The sequence below is a fragment of the Orbicella franksi genome, chromosome 14 (genome assembly GCF_964199315.1).
Source record: "Orbicella franksi chromosome 14, jaOrbFran1.1, whole genome shotgun sequence".
NCBI lineage: Eukaryota > Metazoa > Cnidaria > Anthozoa > Scleractinia > Merulinidae > Orbicella > Orbicella franksi.
The window spans coordinates 8,966,721-8,983,904 of NC_138158.1; the positions used below are offsets into that span (position 1 = coordinate 8,966,721).

The following is a 17,184-nucleotide window of genomic DNA, read 5'->3' on the forward strand; positions in this document are numbered from 1 at the left end:
ACAGTACTACATGAAATTGCTACTCAATGGCTTTCTTTTTAATGGTCACACACTAGGGTTTCATCCACAGACCTAAAAGGTAAAACCACCTTTTACAGCTCAATAAACAGTACTACATGAAATTGCTACTCAATGGCTTTCATTTGAATGGTCACACACTAGGGTTTCATCCACAGACCTAAAAGGTAGAACCACCTTTTACAGCTCAATAAACAGTACTACATGAAATTGCTACTCAATGGCTTTCATTTGAATGGTCACACACTAGGGTTTCATCCACTGACTTTTAAGATAAAAAGCATTAGAACCATCTTGTACAATGTAGAAACAGTGCCACGTGAATGTACTGCTCAGTAGCTTTCATTTGAATGGTTACCCTGTGGTTTTGTCCATTCTGAGTCTACAAAAAAGCTACAGAAGGCAGTCCTGCGAAGATAGCATGGTTAAGAAAATCCCATATGTACTGATTCCATAAAAGTGCTAGTTTTCACTGGTTTAAATTTGTTTCATCATTAGGGCGTGGTGGTCGTGGCGGAGGTGGAGGCCGAGGAGGTCATAGTGGAGGAGGCGGTGGTGGAGGGGGCAGAGGAGGCTCATTCGGTGGACGAGGGGGTGGAAGAAGGGGTGGAGGAGGGGGCCAGAAGAGAAACAGAGATGATAGTGCTGGAAAGTAACTTAACACATCAGTGATGTTAATAGCTTTGTTATATACATGTATAACCTCAAGGTCAAAAAACAGAAACTGTGTAAGCCTTGTCGTCTGTTGACTGAAGCCACACGGCACAGGAGCCTTGCAGAGTCTGGTTACTCTGCTAAAAAGGTCTGGCTAACAAGCTCAACAGTGCTGTTTGAGGCGACAGTTGAACTGACCAAAGAACTGTCAATAAAACATACAAGCTCAAGTCTTGTAAGACAGTTTCTTTTTTTTTTCTGTGAATGAAGTGATTTTTATTTGCTAAAGACACATTAACATGAGGGTTCACATGAGTCCGACTTAAAGATAATGTAAGCTAGCACCTTTCTTTCATTATAATTTCAAAACTCTTATAAACAAATTTGGATTTAAGAATATATATAAGATTCTCGAATGAATATACTTTTTGCCATGTCGTTTGTGTCGCATTCAGAAAGTTTACAGAGTAGTGCGAGGCTGTTAAAAGCCGCAACTTAGGTATGACTCCTTATACAACTGGATGACTGGGTTGGATAAAAAGTGACCAGGGGCCCCTTTCTCGAAAGTCCTGGTAACTTTACTTATCTGAAGCCATGTTTTTAACAAATTGACGGAAGTTTTTCGTGCGTCTGTCCTGTTATTGATCATGTATTTCGTCATAACATTGTCAAAGTAGCCGTGGATCCACGAGGGAATAGCCAAGTGTATTCGCAGACTACTTTGACGATGTTATGACGAAATTCATTGTCTAACAGGACAGACGCATTAAAAGCTGACATCAATTTGTTTTTTACGAGAACAAATTGTCAAATTGTCCACTCTCGGTCGTTGATGCATCGCATAAATTATAAATTCATGTGTTTCTCTGCTTTATGACAATAAAAATGAGCCAATGAACGCACCAAAATTTCTGTAGTTATTGTATAATAACCCACTGACTCCCGTGCCGCATGTAACCGGCCATGACGAGCGTTGGCCTTTGTTCCACTTCTGTCATTATCACCTTTGACCAAAATTGGCATCACTTATACTCCTTTGTGAAATATTTTTTAACTCGAGAGGATGATCAGATGAGGGAGGGGAGGGTGGAGGGGGTTGATGAAGGCATGGCCCCTCATCTGATGGTTATTATAAGCTTCTCCCAGTTGCCATTTACAACCTGGTCCAAATGTTTCTGTTTCTGTCTTACAACTTAGCTAAAGACCGTAGGCATCGATTTTCATTTTGAGGAAAAACAAAATCTATTTATGAGCTGTGCATTAAATCAAACCAGCAAAACGATTGGACAGGAAGCCGACTCCTCAGGCCCAGTCCACACTACAGCGGAGAAATTTGAAAACGCAGCTTTATTTCTACGGTTAGTCCTACCGTCCACACTAATCCGTCACGAAAACGGAGCTTTTCGGGAAACATTGAGATTCTCGGAAAGTTCACGGCTAATAGCTGAGAAATCGTCGAAAATTTAACTGAGAACCGACAGTTCCAGCAACCCTATTCAGCCCCCTCTCATTGTAATCGGTCAAAACAGAACATAGGAAAGTCATACGAACACGTGATGACGTAAACTCATTCGGCGAAATCCCTTTGTTCTTGTTTATCACCTAATCACCAAAAACGAAACGTGACTTCCTCATTAAATTAAAACAGGGGAATCCCTCCGTTCTTGTTTATTAGCTAATCACCAAAAACGAAACGTAAGTTGCTCAGTTAACCAATTCAGGGGAATCCTTTATTTAAGAAGGTATTTATCACCTATATCACATGATAACCTATTTATCACTTATATCACATGATAACTCACAGGTTTAATTGTCATCGCCATGAATATTGCTAACAGCGCTCACGGTGAAAAGAGGATAACTGTGAAACCCCCTCGCCAATGCCAAAATAATAAGGTAAACTAAATGACTGACCAACTCTTATGAAATTGCAAACAACTTCTGAGAATAACGTGACACATCTGAGTCAGCTTGGAAATATTTCAGTTTTCAGAAGAAGAAGAAGAAGAAGTATACAGATTGTTATAATATTAAGGAGCCGTTCAGCAAACAACTACAGCAACCTAGTAACGAAAGAAACAAAGGTTGTGCACGTAATAACAACATAGAACTTGGTAAAATTCTTAACTATACTTTATAAAAGAAAAAAGGGAAATTCAAGCCAAATTCAGGGTTGTTTGTAGAAAGTGAATCACGAGGGCCTTTTTCTTTCAATTTCTATTTAGAATTAAACGCTTTCTTTGCATTTTCAGCTGGAGCTAGTTGTTAAAACTGATAGACGCACTGAATAGTCTTAGATATTGCGAGATTCTTAACAACAAAGTAAAATGTAAATACATTTATTATATGGCTACCTCCGTGAGCGGGCAAGATGAATCAAATCCTGCGCTGTGACTGGCTACCCGAGCGGGCAAGATGGAGCCATCTTGTCCGCTCGGGACTACGCGCCGAGTCCCGCAAGAAAATTTTCCCGAGAGCCATATAATAAATCCTTTATTAACCAAGCTTGTTCGGTCAAGATGGCTTGATATTGGCCTCGGTCTTTGTTTTTTTTTTTCCAGTTTATGGACCTCGACTCCGTTTCGGTTCATAAACACGCAAAAAGAGAACTTGGCCAATATCCAGCCATCTTGACCTCACACTTGGTCAATAACCCATACTTCTTACCCTGCACTCTCCTTGGCGTCTCAGTTGCTTAAGCTCCGGATTGCGTAGTAAGTGCAGCCTTGCATGTGTGTTTGGTTCTCCCGTCGTTATCAGATAAAAAAAAACAGTTGTCTGATGATCTAGGTGGTTGGGTGTGGTCACAGGGCGTAACTCGCGCCTTTAGGATTGGTTGGAAAGGCTGAGTGGGGAGTGGTAGGGGGGGAGGGGCGGGAAAGTAGCAAGGCTAATTCACAGAGCTGATTACCTGTCAATAACTCAGGTAAAAAATCAAACTCAGCCAGCCCTTAATCCCCGTAGAAAACATTTTAACGGGTTAGGGTAGGTCACCCATAATCTTAGGCCCAAGATCTTCCAAGGCCAGCGTCAAACATAGTGATCTTGAGAGAAGATTAGATCACCCTCTCCGAAGAACCTCCCCCTGGAAAACAGATTTTTAACGGAATGATTTGTTTGAAGGAAAGGTGCCGTTAATACTAAGTGGAACTCCCGTGTCGTTTCAGTCATCTCATTGCACATTTCCTTACCCGTCAGCAACACAGACGAAAGGAAGTTATTAAAATCTTACACATTGAGTCATGCATGTATGTACAGTATATACAGTGAACTTTCGCCTTGCGGACACCTCGCTATTGCTGACAAAATCCAGATCCCCGGCAAAAGCTATAGAGGCTTGACTGGAAATGACTCCCGTAAATTACGGCCTCTCGCCATTACGGAATTACTGACACTTTCGTCAGGTACCAAAATGACAATTTTATTGTTTTGACTCTCGATGAAGCGAACATCACCTACTTCTCATATAACATAATTATATAAAATTACAGTCTGCGGTTCATCAATTGTCATAAACCACTTCAAAAGACTTCTGGAATGTTTATCTTTATATCAATTCTTTTTTTATCGGCTGCACTATAGACCTTGCTTCACAGGCATTGTCTATGTTATTTTCTGCATGTTAAGGGCACTTTTTATCTCACATCCCGCTATCACGGACTCTCGCTATTACGGATACTAAACAAAGTCCCCGAGCGCGTCCGCTATAGCGAGAGTTGACTGTATCAAGGAAACAAGCATGTACCTAAACTGCGTAATTGTAACTTAAATTGCAAATCAGAAAACTGAAACGCGAGGGGAAAATGAAACCTGCCTATCGTGTGGCAGTGACAGATGCTATTAAAGACCAAAATAAGACTGTGCCAAAAGCCACAAAATGAGTGATGGGACTGTATACTGGCTAAAGAGAATCACAAATGCCAGAATAGCTACTGTGGTCTTCAAATGTTAACTAGCTTCTCGCTCTACTTTTTTAATTAATTCGATAAATGTTCAGCAGATATAAAAAAAGACTCCACAGCCTGTCGAAACCGAAAGCGTATCCCATGGTTCGAAAGTCTGATAATTTGTACGTCAATGTTATTTTGAGGGAGACGCTGTTTTAGCTGCTAGAGGCTAGAAATTTGAATTTCATTCTGATTTAGATTTCTCATCGAACGGTAAGTAATTGGTTTTTACCTCACATGTGCATCTACATTAAATTTGGTCGATAAAAATCTTAACATATCACATTAACTTTTTGAACTAAAGAATTAACGATAACTATTGTATATTTAAGATAAACTATATCATTACTTCAACACAGCAGTTAGTGATATTTATAAATCGCAATTGGCTACTGAGAAATATAAACTCGTCAAATTAACTGGCTGATAGTCAATAAGATGTTAGGCTTGGTAAACCTTGCCATACATTACATAAAATTGCTCAAAAATACAACATTACGTAGTGGAATAGAAAAATAATAACCTCTTTCAGAAAATTAATTCTGATGAGTGGGCGCTGAACGGAACATGTTTTTTTTGAATCTCTGAAGTAACAAAATAAAAATGAGGATTTTGGACTTCTTTCTAATCAGAAAGTTCTCCGTTTTACAGTTCAGTATCTTGGTGTTAATTAAATGCATTGGAAAGAAAACGTAAACAATACTTTGGTGATTCTTCTGTCACTTGATTGCAGACAGAGTCCCTGTTGTGATGTGACGTGGTGTTACAGGCCTTGAAAGGTTTTCTTTCGCAGTGGAAAAGGGAATTAAAAGTAGAGGTGAGTATTCATTTGATTTGTATCATCAGGTTCGTGGCAGCTCTGAGAGTATTCATTTTGTTTTCGGTAGATATCCTCATCCACTCTCCTTTTATTTCTACATACGTACACACTTTATTGAACCTCGCAAATGGTGCTTTCCAGGAAAAATGAACTTAGAAAAGATTGAAACTGTTACAATGATTGTTAACAATACATTAGAAGGGATAACACGATTACGCATGTTGAGATTGCCTATAAAATACTCGTGTACACTGATTGTGTTGTAATCTTGCAAAACTGAGAACATAAAGCTTTTGTTTGTTTTACGTAGCTAGCCACAGTGGAGGAAAAAAGTCAAAGATTGATTGTCTCTAAGATATTTGATGTTGTTACTGTGCATGGAAAAGATTTAAATGACACTGATAATTTATTGTCCTTTTCAAAGGAACATCGATTTTGCTGATCCAGACTGAATTGGATTTCATTCTGATTTTGACTCATCTAGTAACGGTAAGAACAGTGAACTTAACCTAGTAGTTATAAGATATCGTCTATTCGATGTATGCCCTCCTCTTTACTGTGCACAATTTATATATATATATATATATATATATATTTATTAATCAAGACATGATTGATCATCGCAGTTATACACACAACTTAAGCAGTTGTGAAATAAAAGCCTGAAATAAGAAAAAAAAAAAAGAACCCATGACCTCTGCGATGCCTGTGCAGTGCTCCTGACCTATCAAGCCAGCTGGGAGCTGGTTACTCCGCCGTGAGTTCGTAATATGCCCGTAGATGATGAAGAATGTAGATGTCTTTCTCCGCAGTTCAAATATAAGATATTTCATATATTCATTTGTATATTTATTAATATTAAACACTCATTGTTCTTAGTGGAAGAGCCTTGTTGATGACGTAGGTGACATTGGATTTCTTTCTGATTCGAACATCTCAAGTAACAATTAAAATAGTAAGTTGAAGCTATGCTTTAATGATTATAAATACAAATTTTAAATTTATATTGTAGGAATGTGGATGTTGATATAATTGTAAGTTCGATTGCAGAAAATCGCGCCTTAGAAGATAATCCTTGTTGATTTTCAGTTTCGTGCAAGCTGAAATTCGTCTGTGGGTTTCTTTTTTGTGTGTTCATTTTGTTTGTGACTATCAGTTTTACACGACTGTCACCCTCTGATTGGCAGCTACATGCCTTTATATTCATGTTTGACCTGCAATTTTGTGCTTCTTTCTCTGTAACCTCCAGTTTTCTGTGTTTATTGGACGCTTTGCGTCTAAATTTATCTCTGAGGAAAAAAAATTCAGTTTTGCGTGTTCCTGTACATCTGTGACTTTCAGTTTTGTGAGCTTATCTTCGGCAAATCAGTCCAATTACGTTTGTTTATATTTGTCTGTAAATTTGAAGGAATGTATGTTTTCTATGTTTGTCCGTGACTTTGAATTTCTGAGGGGTTAACCTTTGTCTGTAGGAGAGGGCAGAGTGGTCGAGTGGTTTAGTGCGCTGGGTTGGAAATCTTGGGGTGCTGGTTCAAAATAATCCTCCACCCTACCACTTTCTGGTTTTGTTCTCGGTAGTTCGGAGTTTATATATATTTATTTATATTTATTTATTTAATTATTTTCTTATTTATTTCTGTATGTTTCGGTCATGTATCTCTGTCATCCCTGTTGTACTTTTATGTCAGCATGGAGTTAAAGGCAAAAACATGGACTTATTAAATTGGAATAAAAGTCTTGAATCAGACCTGGTGTTAGTTTAATTTTTCTCTTATCTTATAGGCTAGCAAAGTCAAGAAAGACTGTCGCTTTTGTGTTCTTTAAACCAAGAGAAAGGAGAGTGGTGAGTTTACTGAGTTATTTATAGTTTACATGTAGTATTGTTATAAGTTGTTTTTCAAACAAAGATTATCTTAATGATATAGTACTAAGGAAATAGTTATTAGAGACGCAAATCATATTTCCACGCCAACAATTTCCAACGGCAATATTATGGCAGTCCTATTTTACTTTGCTCTAAAACTTTGCCTTTCTGAAGGCAGAGGAAATCTCAAAATAGATTCTTTACTGTTTAATAATACACGTGCCTGAATAATAGATGTATTGTTGACATGTCATTCAATTTTTAACTTTTTTCCCTTATTTAAATTGCCAAATAATTGTAATGTGCGTTAGAAGTTCCAGTCGAAATAATAAACTCGTGTTCTAATCAGAGCAATGTTAAATCAAAAATAATTTGGATTTCCGGATAAATTTCTCTTTTCAGAAACTACTATTAAACGTTAAACGGAGTTTAAAGCGAAACTTGGTTTAAAATATGTAACCAAATTTGTGCGATAAATTTATTCCAGCTTATATCCTGCTGTGTACTAACGAAGAGGCAAGAATTTTTTAAGTATGTAACTGCTTTCTGATTTTGAAAACAAATAACAGAATAGATATTCATAAAAAATCTCTCGTTTCCAAAAATCCTTTCTTTTAATCTCAGCAGATCAAGCAAGCAACCACTGCAAAAATATATAGACAGTCGTGAGCTCACTGTCTTTCCATGTAAAATAAATGAATAACTCTCCTCGCTGCAATCTTCTAATTGCGCTACGATTTCCTGAGTCAGACTGCAATAGTATACTACTAAATGTTTATATTAAAATCATAACAACAGCAGTTAACAAATGGATAAACCGACATGGTTCCAAATTTTTGTCCACTTTTACTCTCTGTTTTGTTCTAATAGAAGTTCTTCAGTGACATGTACAACGTAGACGAAGTTATACAAGTCATCTCGATCGGCCTCATTGTTACAGGCTACCTTCTCAACACTAGTCGATTCCTAAAAGCAATCGAATTATGCAAGGAATGCTTGTTCATTCTGAAAGAAAGAGCAGGTATAAAAGACGAGAAACTCACCAAATCATTCTACGTAAAGATATACTTTACAATGTGGAAAGCATGTAGTCTTATCAGCGATACCACAAACGCCATAAAATACGCAGAAAGCCTACTTAAGCTGAGCTTAGAACTAGCAGAAGTGTATTTCCGTGAAAGTAAATACGCACAAGCAAAAAATCTCTCTGAAAAAGCTCTCCTTATCAGTAAAGAAATTGAAGACAGAAGTGGGGAAGCTTCCTCTTACATAAACCTTGGAGCGATATATATATCAGTTGGCGAATATGAGAAGGCTAGAGAACTTCACGAGAAAGCACTTGTGATCCAAAAAGAAATTGGAGACAGAAGAGGAGAAGCTTCCTCTTCCGGAAACCTTGGAGCGGTGTATCGATCAGTTGGCGAATATGAGAAGGCTAGAGAACTTTACGAGAAAGCACTTGTGATCGAGAAAGAAATTGGAGACAGAAGAGGAGAAGCTTCCTGTTACACAAACCTTGGAGTGGTGTATCGATCAGTTGGCGAATATGAGAAGGCTAGAGAACTTTACGAGAAAGCACTTGTGATCCAGAAAGAAATTGGAGACAGAAGAGGAGAAGCTTCCTCTTCCGGAAACCTTGGAGCGGTGTATCGATCAGTTGGCGAATATGAGAAGGCTAGAGAACTTCACGAGAAAGCACTTGTGATCGAGAAAGAAATTGGAGACAGAAGTGGAGAAGCTTCCTCTTACGGAAACCTTGGAGCGATATATATATCAGTTGGCGAACATCAGAAGGCTAGAGAACTTTACAAAAAAGCAATTGTGATCTGGAAAGAAATTGGAGACAGAAGTGGAGAAGCTTCCTCTTACACAAACCTTGGAGAGGTGTATCGATTAGTTGGCGAATATGAGAAGGCTAGAGAACTTCAGGAGAAAGCACTGGTGATCCAGAAAGAAATTGGAGACAGAAGAGGAGAAGCTTCGTCTTACACAAACCTTGGAGTGATATCTATATCAGTTGGCGAATATAAGAAGGCTAGAGAACTTCACGAGAAAGCACTTGTAATCCAGAAAGAAATTGGAGACAGAAGTGGAGAAGCTTCCTCTTATGGAAACCTTGGAGCGATATATATATCAGTTGGCGAATATGAGAAGGCTAGAGAACTTCAGGAGAAAGCACTGGTGATCCAGAAAGAAATTGGAGACAGAAGTGGAGAAGCTTCCTCTTATGGAAACCTTGGAGGGATATATGAATCAATTGGCGAATATAAGAAGGCTAGAGAACTTCACGAGAAAGCACTTGCGATCGAGAAAGAAATTGGAGACAGAAGTGGAGAAGCTTCCTCTTACACAAACCTTGGAGTGATATATAAATCAGTTGGCAAATCTGAGAAGGCTAGAGAACTTCACGAGAAAGCACTTGTGATCCAGAAAGAAATTGGAGACAGAAGTGGAGAAGCTTCCTCTTACACAAACCTTGGAGTGATATATAAATCAGTTGGCAAATCTGAGAAGGCTAGAGAACTTCACGAGAAAGCACTTGTGATCCAGAAAGAAATTGGAGACAGAAGAGGAGAAGCTTCCTCTTCCGGAAACCTTGGAGCGGTGTATCGATCAGTTGGCGAATATGAGAAGGCTAGAGAACTTCACGAGAAAGCACTTGTGATCGAGAAAGAAATTGGAGACAGAAGTGGAGAAGCTTCCTCTTACGGAAACCTTGGAGAGGTGTATCGATTAGTTGGCGAATATGAGAAGGCTAGAGAACTTCAGGAGAAAGCACTGGTGATCCAGAAAGAAATTGGAGACAGAAGTGGAGAAGCTTCCTCTTATGGAAACCTTGGAGGGATATATGAATCAATTGGCGAATATGAGAAGGCTAGAGAACTTCACGAGAAAGCACTTGTGATCCAGAAAGAAATTGGAGACAGAAGAGGAGAAGCTTCCTCTTACACAAACCTTGGAGTGATATATAAGTCAGTTGGCAAATCTGAGAAGGCTAGAGAACTTCACGAGAAAGCACTTGTGATCCAGAAAGAAATTGGAGACAGAAGAGGAGAAGCTTCGTCTTACACAAACCTTGGAGTGATATCTATATCAGTTGGCGAATATAAGAAGGCTAGAGAACTTCACGAGAAAGCACTTGTGATCCAGAAAGAAATTGGAGACAGAAGTGGAGAAGCTTCCTCTTACACAAACCTTGGAGTGATATATGAATCAGTTGGCAAATCTGAGAAGGCTAGAGAACTTCACGAGAAAGCACTTGTGATCCAGAAAGAAATTGGAGACAGAAGTGGAGAAGCTTCCTCTTACACAAACCTTGGAGTGATATATAAATCAGTTGGCAAATCTGAGAAGGCTAGAGAACTTCACGAGAAAGCACTTGTGATCCAGAAAGAAATTGGAGACAGAAGTGGAGAAGCTTCCTCTTACACAAACCTTGGAGTGATATATAAATCAGTTGGCAAATCTGAGAAGGCTAGAGAACTTCACGAGAAAGCACTTGTGATCCAGAAAGAAATTGGAGACAGAAGTGGAGAAGCTTCCTCTTACACAAACCTTGGAGTGATATATAAATCAGTTGGCAAATCTGAGAAGGCTAGAGAACTTCACGAGAAAGCACTTGTGATCCAGAAAGAAATTGGAGACAGAAGAGGAGAAGCTTCCTCTTATGGAAACCTTGGAGCGATATATATATCAGTTGGCGAATATGAGAAGGCTAGAGAACTTCACGAGAAAGCACTTGTGATCCAGAAAGAAATTGGAAACAGAAGTGGAGAAGCTTCCTCTTATGGAGACCTTGGAGCGATATATATATCAGTTGGCGAATATGAGAAGGCTAGAGAACTTCACGAGAAAGCACTTGTGATCCAGAAAGAAATTGGAAACAGAAGTGGAGAAGCTTCCTGTTACACAAACCTTGGAGCGGTGTATTATTGAATTGGCGAATATTACAAGGCTTTAGAGTACTGGCAAAAATCGTTGGCTATGGGCAGAAATATTGGCGACATGAGTAATGTGGCTCACTCTCTTGCGGACCTGGGAGCTAGATTTGGCTCTCTTGGAAACTACCACAAGGCTAACGAATATAACCAGACAGCACTTGTCATCTTTACAGACATTGAACACAGAGAAGGAGTGGCCACAGTTTGCGTCAACCAAGGAGCTGTAGAGCAAGCTGTAGGTAACTTAATAAAAGCAAAAGAATATTTTGAAAAGGCGCTGGCTATAAGCCAAAAACTTGGAAACAGGGAACTAGAAGCACATAGTTATCTGAGACTTGGAGGTTTTCTTTTCGCGAAGTCTGACTATGATAGTGCGGAAGAATATATCAAGAAGGCACTTGCATTAAGTGAGAAGACTGGAGATGTTCAGACACTGTTGGGGTCTCTCATTATGATGGCAAAGCTTAGAGAGAGACAAGGAAAGATTCAGGAAGCAATCTCGTATTTACGTTCTGGTATTGAAAAATGCGAGGAAATGCGCAACTCCCTCCGCGACAACGATCAACTTAAGATTTCTATCGCGGATCAAAATATCTTTTGCTACAGAAATCTCAGTGACTTACTCTGCGAAACCGGGAATCCTACGGAGGCTCTGTATGTTTCAGATCTTTCGAAGGCCAGAGCTTTGGCAGATTTAATGTCAGCTCAGTACTCTTTGGACAATCAAATGCCAGCTGACTCTGGAGCATGGTCTGATCTTGAAGGCATGGTGGGAAAAGTGTTTAACCGCACTTGTCTGTACGTCTCATATTATTCTGACAAAATACATTTGTGGATTCTTAAAGCAAGCGGAACCACACATTTCCAGGTGATAAAAGGAAATGACCTGTTAGTTCGGGAAGGATCAAGGCAGCATTTGGAACAATTTTTTGCTTTCAGAAGTTTTGGCATTTTACCAAAGGAGATTTGCGAAGACCAATCCTTACACGGTTTTCTACCAGAATCGAAAACATGGAATGAAGACAGCCATGAAGGTTGGAGAATCGGAGAGGAACGTAGAGCTGACCAAGGACCTAAAATGAACCTTCCTATCTGTTACAAACTAATCATCGCTCCTGTGGCGCGCTTCCTTGAGGGCCCTGAAATCATCATTGTTCCTGATCGCGCTTTATACCAAATTCCATTTGCCGCCTTAACTGATGAAAGCGGAAAGTACCTATCTGAGACTTTCAGGATCCGTATTGCTCCTTCTCTAACAACTCTCAAGCTCATTAATGAAAGTCCAGCGGACTACCACCGTCAGACGGGTGCTTTGATAGTGGGAAATCCTGATGTTGGTGAGGTGCATTTCAAAGGAAAACTCACAAACATTTCTCGACTGCAATGTGCAGAAAACGAAGCGAGGATGGTAGCAAAAAAGCTAGGAGTTGAGCCTTTGTTAGGACGGCAAGCAACAAAGCAGGCAGTACTTCAAGCGATGAATTCAGTGGCTTTGATTCATATCGGCGCACACGGTGATGCTGAAAGAGGAGCAATTGCCCTTGCACCATCTTTTCGTGTTCCTAACGGAATACCTCAAGAAGGACTCTACTTATTGACAATGTCTGACATTTCAAAGATTCAACTGCGAGCTAAACTGGTAGTCCTTAGCTGTTGCCACAGCGCTCGTGGGCAGACAAAGGCCGAGGGAGCTGTTGGAATTGCCCGAGCATTCTTAGGATCTGGCGCACGCTCAGTGCTGGTATCACTGTGGGCCCTGGATGACAAAGCAACAGAGCAGTTAATGACTCATTTCTACGATCACCTTGTCGCTGGGGAAAGTGCTGGTGAATCTCTACACGAGGCCATGAAGTGGATGAGAAGTAACGGCTATGACGTGAAACAGTGGGCACCTTTTATACTGATTGGAGATGACGTGACATTTGATTTTGGAGAGAAAGGTAAGATTCAATGAAAACATGCATAAGTGCTTTCTAATTTTTAATAAACGGCCTTTGGCATTTACTTACAGTTTTCCTGAGATGTTATCGATCAAGCTGTATGTATTTTCGAAAGTGTGTTTAGGTTTCTATATCTATTTTTTTTTAAGTGTTTGTCGTTTGATCTTGTGCGGCTCACGTATTGTTTGTTTTTTATGACTGATAACTAGCTCTGTCGATCATGAGAGTGTAAACCATGAAATTACCTACAGTGTAATACAACGCAATCAACAGGCCACAGCCATTTATCATGTTATAACGAATTCGGAGGGAAAGTTTAGAGAACGAGAAATCTAGAAAAGTAAGAGCAACAAGCGAGTGCCTCACATATTTCGTGAGCGTTTTAACATACCGTAATGTTTTATGACGATAGAATTCAAGGCTTCAGATTATTTTCTTCGGCCAGATCGTAAAACACGGTTGTCTTGTTTTGAGCATAAAATATAATAGTGAGTTAATCAGAGCGCGCGCAGCCCCGATTTTTTTTTTTTTTAATTTAAGGAAATAAATTTAGATGGTTACTATTTTTTGTTGTTGTTTGTTTATTTACTCTGTCAGGTGTTGGCAAGAATGACCAGGACGGCAGCGAGTGATCGCATGAGAAGAAAAATATGCCATGACCTCAACGGACAGTTTTACTGCTAGTGCCAACCTGTATATAAATTAAGCTGACATTTAACTTTTGATATTTTTCTTTCTAAAAGGACGCATCGGGAGAGATATCCACAGCAAAACTTTCGAGTTTTATTTCATATATATTCACCTTTTTTAGGATGAACCGTTGCGTCTCTCGCAAGTTAAGTATACAATGGTTTTTGTAGAACAGTTGGTTACAAGTTATTCTACGGCAGTCTACCTGCAGGTGCGTGTTAGACTCAAATAACTGCTTAAACCTCAAGAATTGAACAAGCTTAGTACGTAAGGTAACTTTTAGTATAGGAATGAAAGATGATGATTTCAATCGTTTGGATCTTCGCTGCGAGGAAAAATAAGCAGTGTAACTAAGGCTTAACTGATACATCTAGTGTTTTACCAGCGAAATTCGTTGTTCAATTTGTAAATAATGTACCTGATGAAAAAAACATTGAGCGTAACACTTTGTAGCAATTGTTAAGGTAATTTGAAGAAAGCAGGATTTTAAAGTACAGTAAATTAGCGTCAGAAATAACATGCATTTCCTTATTTGACGTTATTATATTTCTGAATATCTTAGTTTTGTTTGTATTTTCATAAATCAGACCTTGTTTACAAGACAAAAGAGCTTCCCGATTTGAAATTTTGCCAATCCGTTGTGAATCGATTGATTAGAGTAGAAAATGAAAAGTGTATAAAAAGTAGACTGAATTTTTGTCGAACACAAAGGCCAATGGAAGTCTAAATTTAAGGATTTAAGTTCCTGTTTACTAGTAAGGTGTACAGTTAGCTTTGTAAATAGTGAAACAAAAACGCTGACCTGTTGGTTAAATGTTTGTAAGGTAAATGAGAGTTTAAAATAGAGTGGCATCAGAAATTGTTCGGATGACATTTATCACATTTATCGTGAACATTGTACTGTAGCCAAACAAGAAGAACTCTTTTTATCCTTTAAGCATGTCCTCCTTAGGTAAAGTTGACGGGCCTCTTGTTAATTTTTACATTTTCAATCTAGAAGAATAAATTAAAACTGGAAGCAACATAAATCTCAGCTGGACTCCGTTTCTGCAGGCTTCTTCTCAGCTACATTAGCCCCAGGGGTGGGGGTGGGGGCGGGGAACTCCCATATAGAAAGGACGGGGTTGATCGTCGGAAATTTTGAAAATACCCCCTAAAAGATACCAAGATCTAGCTTTGTGGGCGTGGCGTAAAACAATTTTCACCCCCAAGAGATACTAATTCTAAAACAACACGTCATCTTCTGTCATCTTTTTATCGGCTTAATATAGCCTATAAAATGGCACTGCAAAAGTTCCCACTGTGGACCTTTTGAGGCTGAACACCCCGAGAGGTACCAAAACCACTTTCGAATCCCCTTAAAGGTATGATGAGCACCTCCGCCCTTTTTATAACGGAGTTGCTCTTTCACCTCTCCCCTTCCCCCCCCTTCCCCCCCCCCGCCCTCCCCCCCTCCCCCAAACCAGCCATGTTAGGTGACTGGAAAAAAAAAAACATACGTCGTCGACAGTACCTGGAGCACTTAGCTAATTGAAAACTTGAAGCTGATAGAAGTATATTAATAACTGCTTTAGCTGCGTTGCAAAGTTGAAGTTTCTAGCGTTAATCCTTTCTTTATGGGAGCAAGATCATTATGCCGAGCAGAAGGGCTAACTCTCAACAGATCAATTTTCTGAAAACGCTGTAGGGCGACTCATTTACTTTTATTTTCAAATTCAAGTTGATATAGGTTGCTACTTACACTGACTGCTGACGGTCCTCCAATTTGAATTTCCTTTCCCTTCAGTTAAAATTACTTCTTTTTGTTTCATTTTAGTAGGAGCTGTAGGTTGAGGGGAAGTAAAGCTGCATATTCCTTTTTATTACATAAACACGAGTGTTTTACTGGAAAATACAGCACTCGTAAAAGTTATCCCAAACCACATCCGCGATCTGAGTGGCGTATTCTCCATATACTCACCAGTAAGAATATTGAAGACGTCATTTCCCGCGTTTTCACCGTGTTTGCGCAAACAGTCAGTTTGTCTTTATAGTAAAATGAAAATTACACGGTGGCTTGAAGATGTGAATTTGATTTTCTCGTGTTAAAAACAATATTTTACTCACTTGCTGCGCTTGCTCATAAAATATTGTTTTTACCACTGGAAAGTAAGATTTATATCTTGCGCCGCCGTGTAAGTTCCTCTATCTTGCATACCTGGATACGGCGAGGACAGGCAACCACTCAATTTCGCGGGCTAGCGTTGAAGCACGGAAAAGGCCAGAAAACTGCGTTTAAGTTCCCCTGCAATGAAGCTGGCTACCCAAGCGCGCAATTGTAAGAGGAAACCAACAAAACCATGTTCTTTATGCCGTGAACTCAATCTCCGTTTTAGTTTATTTTGTTCGGCCAGGCAGGGTGGATAGCTGGTATTAGCCGGGGATTTCCGGACCGGACCGGATTTCCGTAGATACGGCCTTATATCCACCCTCCCTTTCGTAACTTTAAGATTATTTATAGCCGAACTTCGAGGATACTCAAAAATGTTTCTCTTGAAGTAAACAACATGAGATGACGCCAGATCAAGTGTTAATTTTGTCATGTTTGCTAAACAGACGCCATTTTGATCTCTTAGACCCGCCATCTTGGATTTGGACTTCTTCGTCAGAAAATGATTAAAACTAAATCAAAGTTAATAATATAATGGCTGAGAGTCATAAAAATGAAAGAATGATCACACGAAAGTACGAAAGCCACGGCAACGTAAAGTTCCGAGTTATATGACATGTCATACCAAATTTATTTGATCACCTCCCCCCTGACCGTCCCGCCCATCTGAATAGGGTGAAATTAATTAGAAGTAATATAGGTGAAAACAACATAATTTTTAAACAGAGCTAATGAGGCCAAGCAGCTTAATTTTAAAAATTAATCAGACATTAGGTATGATTGATTTTAAGGAATGATTAATAGATTCAATTCCATCAGGGAATTTATTTGTATTAACATCAGGATGGCCGAGTGGTTAAGGCGTTGGACTTAAGTTCCAATGGACGTATTGTCCGCGTGGGTTCGAACCCCACTCCTGGTATTACTTTTTTTTCGTTCGTTTTACCCCTTTCCCCCGCTTTTGTCATATTTCAAATCAAACATCCGAAGTTGGGGAAATTAACTCTCTCATCGCCCTTTTTCCTTTCTTGGATGCTAATTGAATATTCTAAGATCGCTCACACACGTGACTGATCTCTAACCCAACTTACGTGACCGACCAAACCGTCATGTGACCTTCACACACGTGACCTTCACAACCTATTTTCTTTGAAATGTTGG

At 39.4% G+C, this 17,184-nt stretch overlaps 2 protein-coding genes and 1 non-coding gene across 3 annotated transcripts in view; all 3 read left to right on the plus strand.

Annotated features, from left to right (window-relative positions):
• LOC145468480 (U6 snRNA-associated Sm-like protein LSm4) overlaps window positions 1–958 on the plus strand; it is a 10,539-nt gene extending 9,581 nt beyond the window's left edge. Inside the window, exon 6 of the mRNA XM_081452229.1 lies at window positions 517–958. Within this exon, the coding sequence (XP_081308355.1) occupies window positions 517–674 (158 nt within the window). The 3' untranslated portion in view covers window positions 675–958. The remainder of the gene's footprint in view (window positions 1–516) is intronic.
• A 7,230-nt stretch (window positions 959–8,188) lies between these two features.
• Window positions 8,189–13,869, plus strand: LOC145468500 (uncharacterized). The gene is made up of 4 exons (XM_081452238.1): window positions 8,189–10,537; window positions 10,898–11,207; window positions 11,439–13,184; window positions 13,782–13,869. The coding sequence occupies exons 1-4, from the start codon at window positions 8,189–8,191 to the stop codon at window positions 13,814–13,816; spliced, it is 4,440 nt and encodes a 1,479-aa protein (XP_081308364.1). The 3' UTR covers window positions 13,817–13,869.
• A 2,992-nt stretch (window positions 13,870–16,861) lies between these two features.
• On the plus strand, window positions 16,862–16,945 carry Trnal-uaa (transfer RNA leucine (anticodon UAA)). The gene has a single exon. It is a non-coding gene; the product is annotated as a tRNA-Leu (tRNA).
• The last annotated feature ends 239 nt before the right edge of the window (window positions 16,946–17,184 follow it).

Excerpts from the sequence above, each read along its gene's own strand:
- LOC145468500 (XM_081452238.1), top strand. The coding sequence starts at position 8,189 with ATGTACAACGTAGACGAAGTTATACAAGTCATCTCGATCGGCCTCATT. Across the intron at positions 11,208-11,438 it reads CAGAAGTGGAGAAGCTTCCT|TGGCCACAGTTTGCGTCAAC; the intron begins GTTACACAAACC and ends ACAGAGAAGGAG. Across the intron at positions 13,185-13,781 it reads ATTTGATTTTGGAGAGAAAG|GTGTTGGCAAGAATGACCAG; the intron begins GTAAGATTCAAT and ends TTACTCTGTCAG.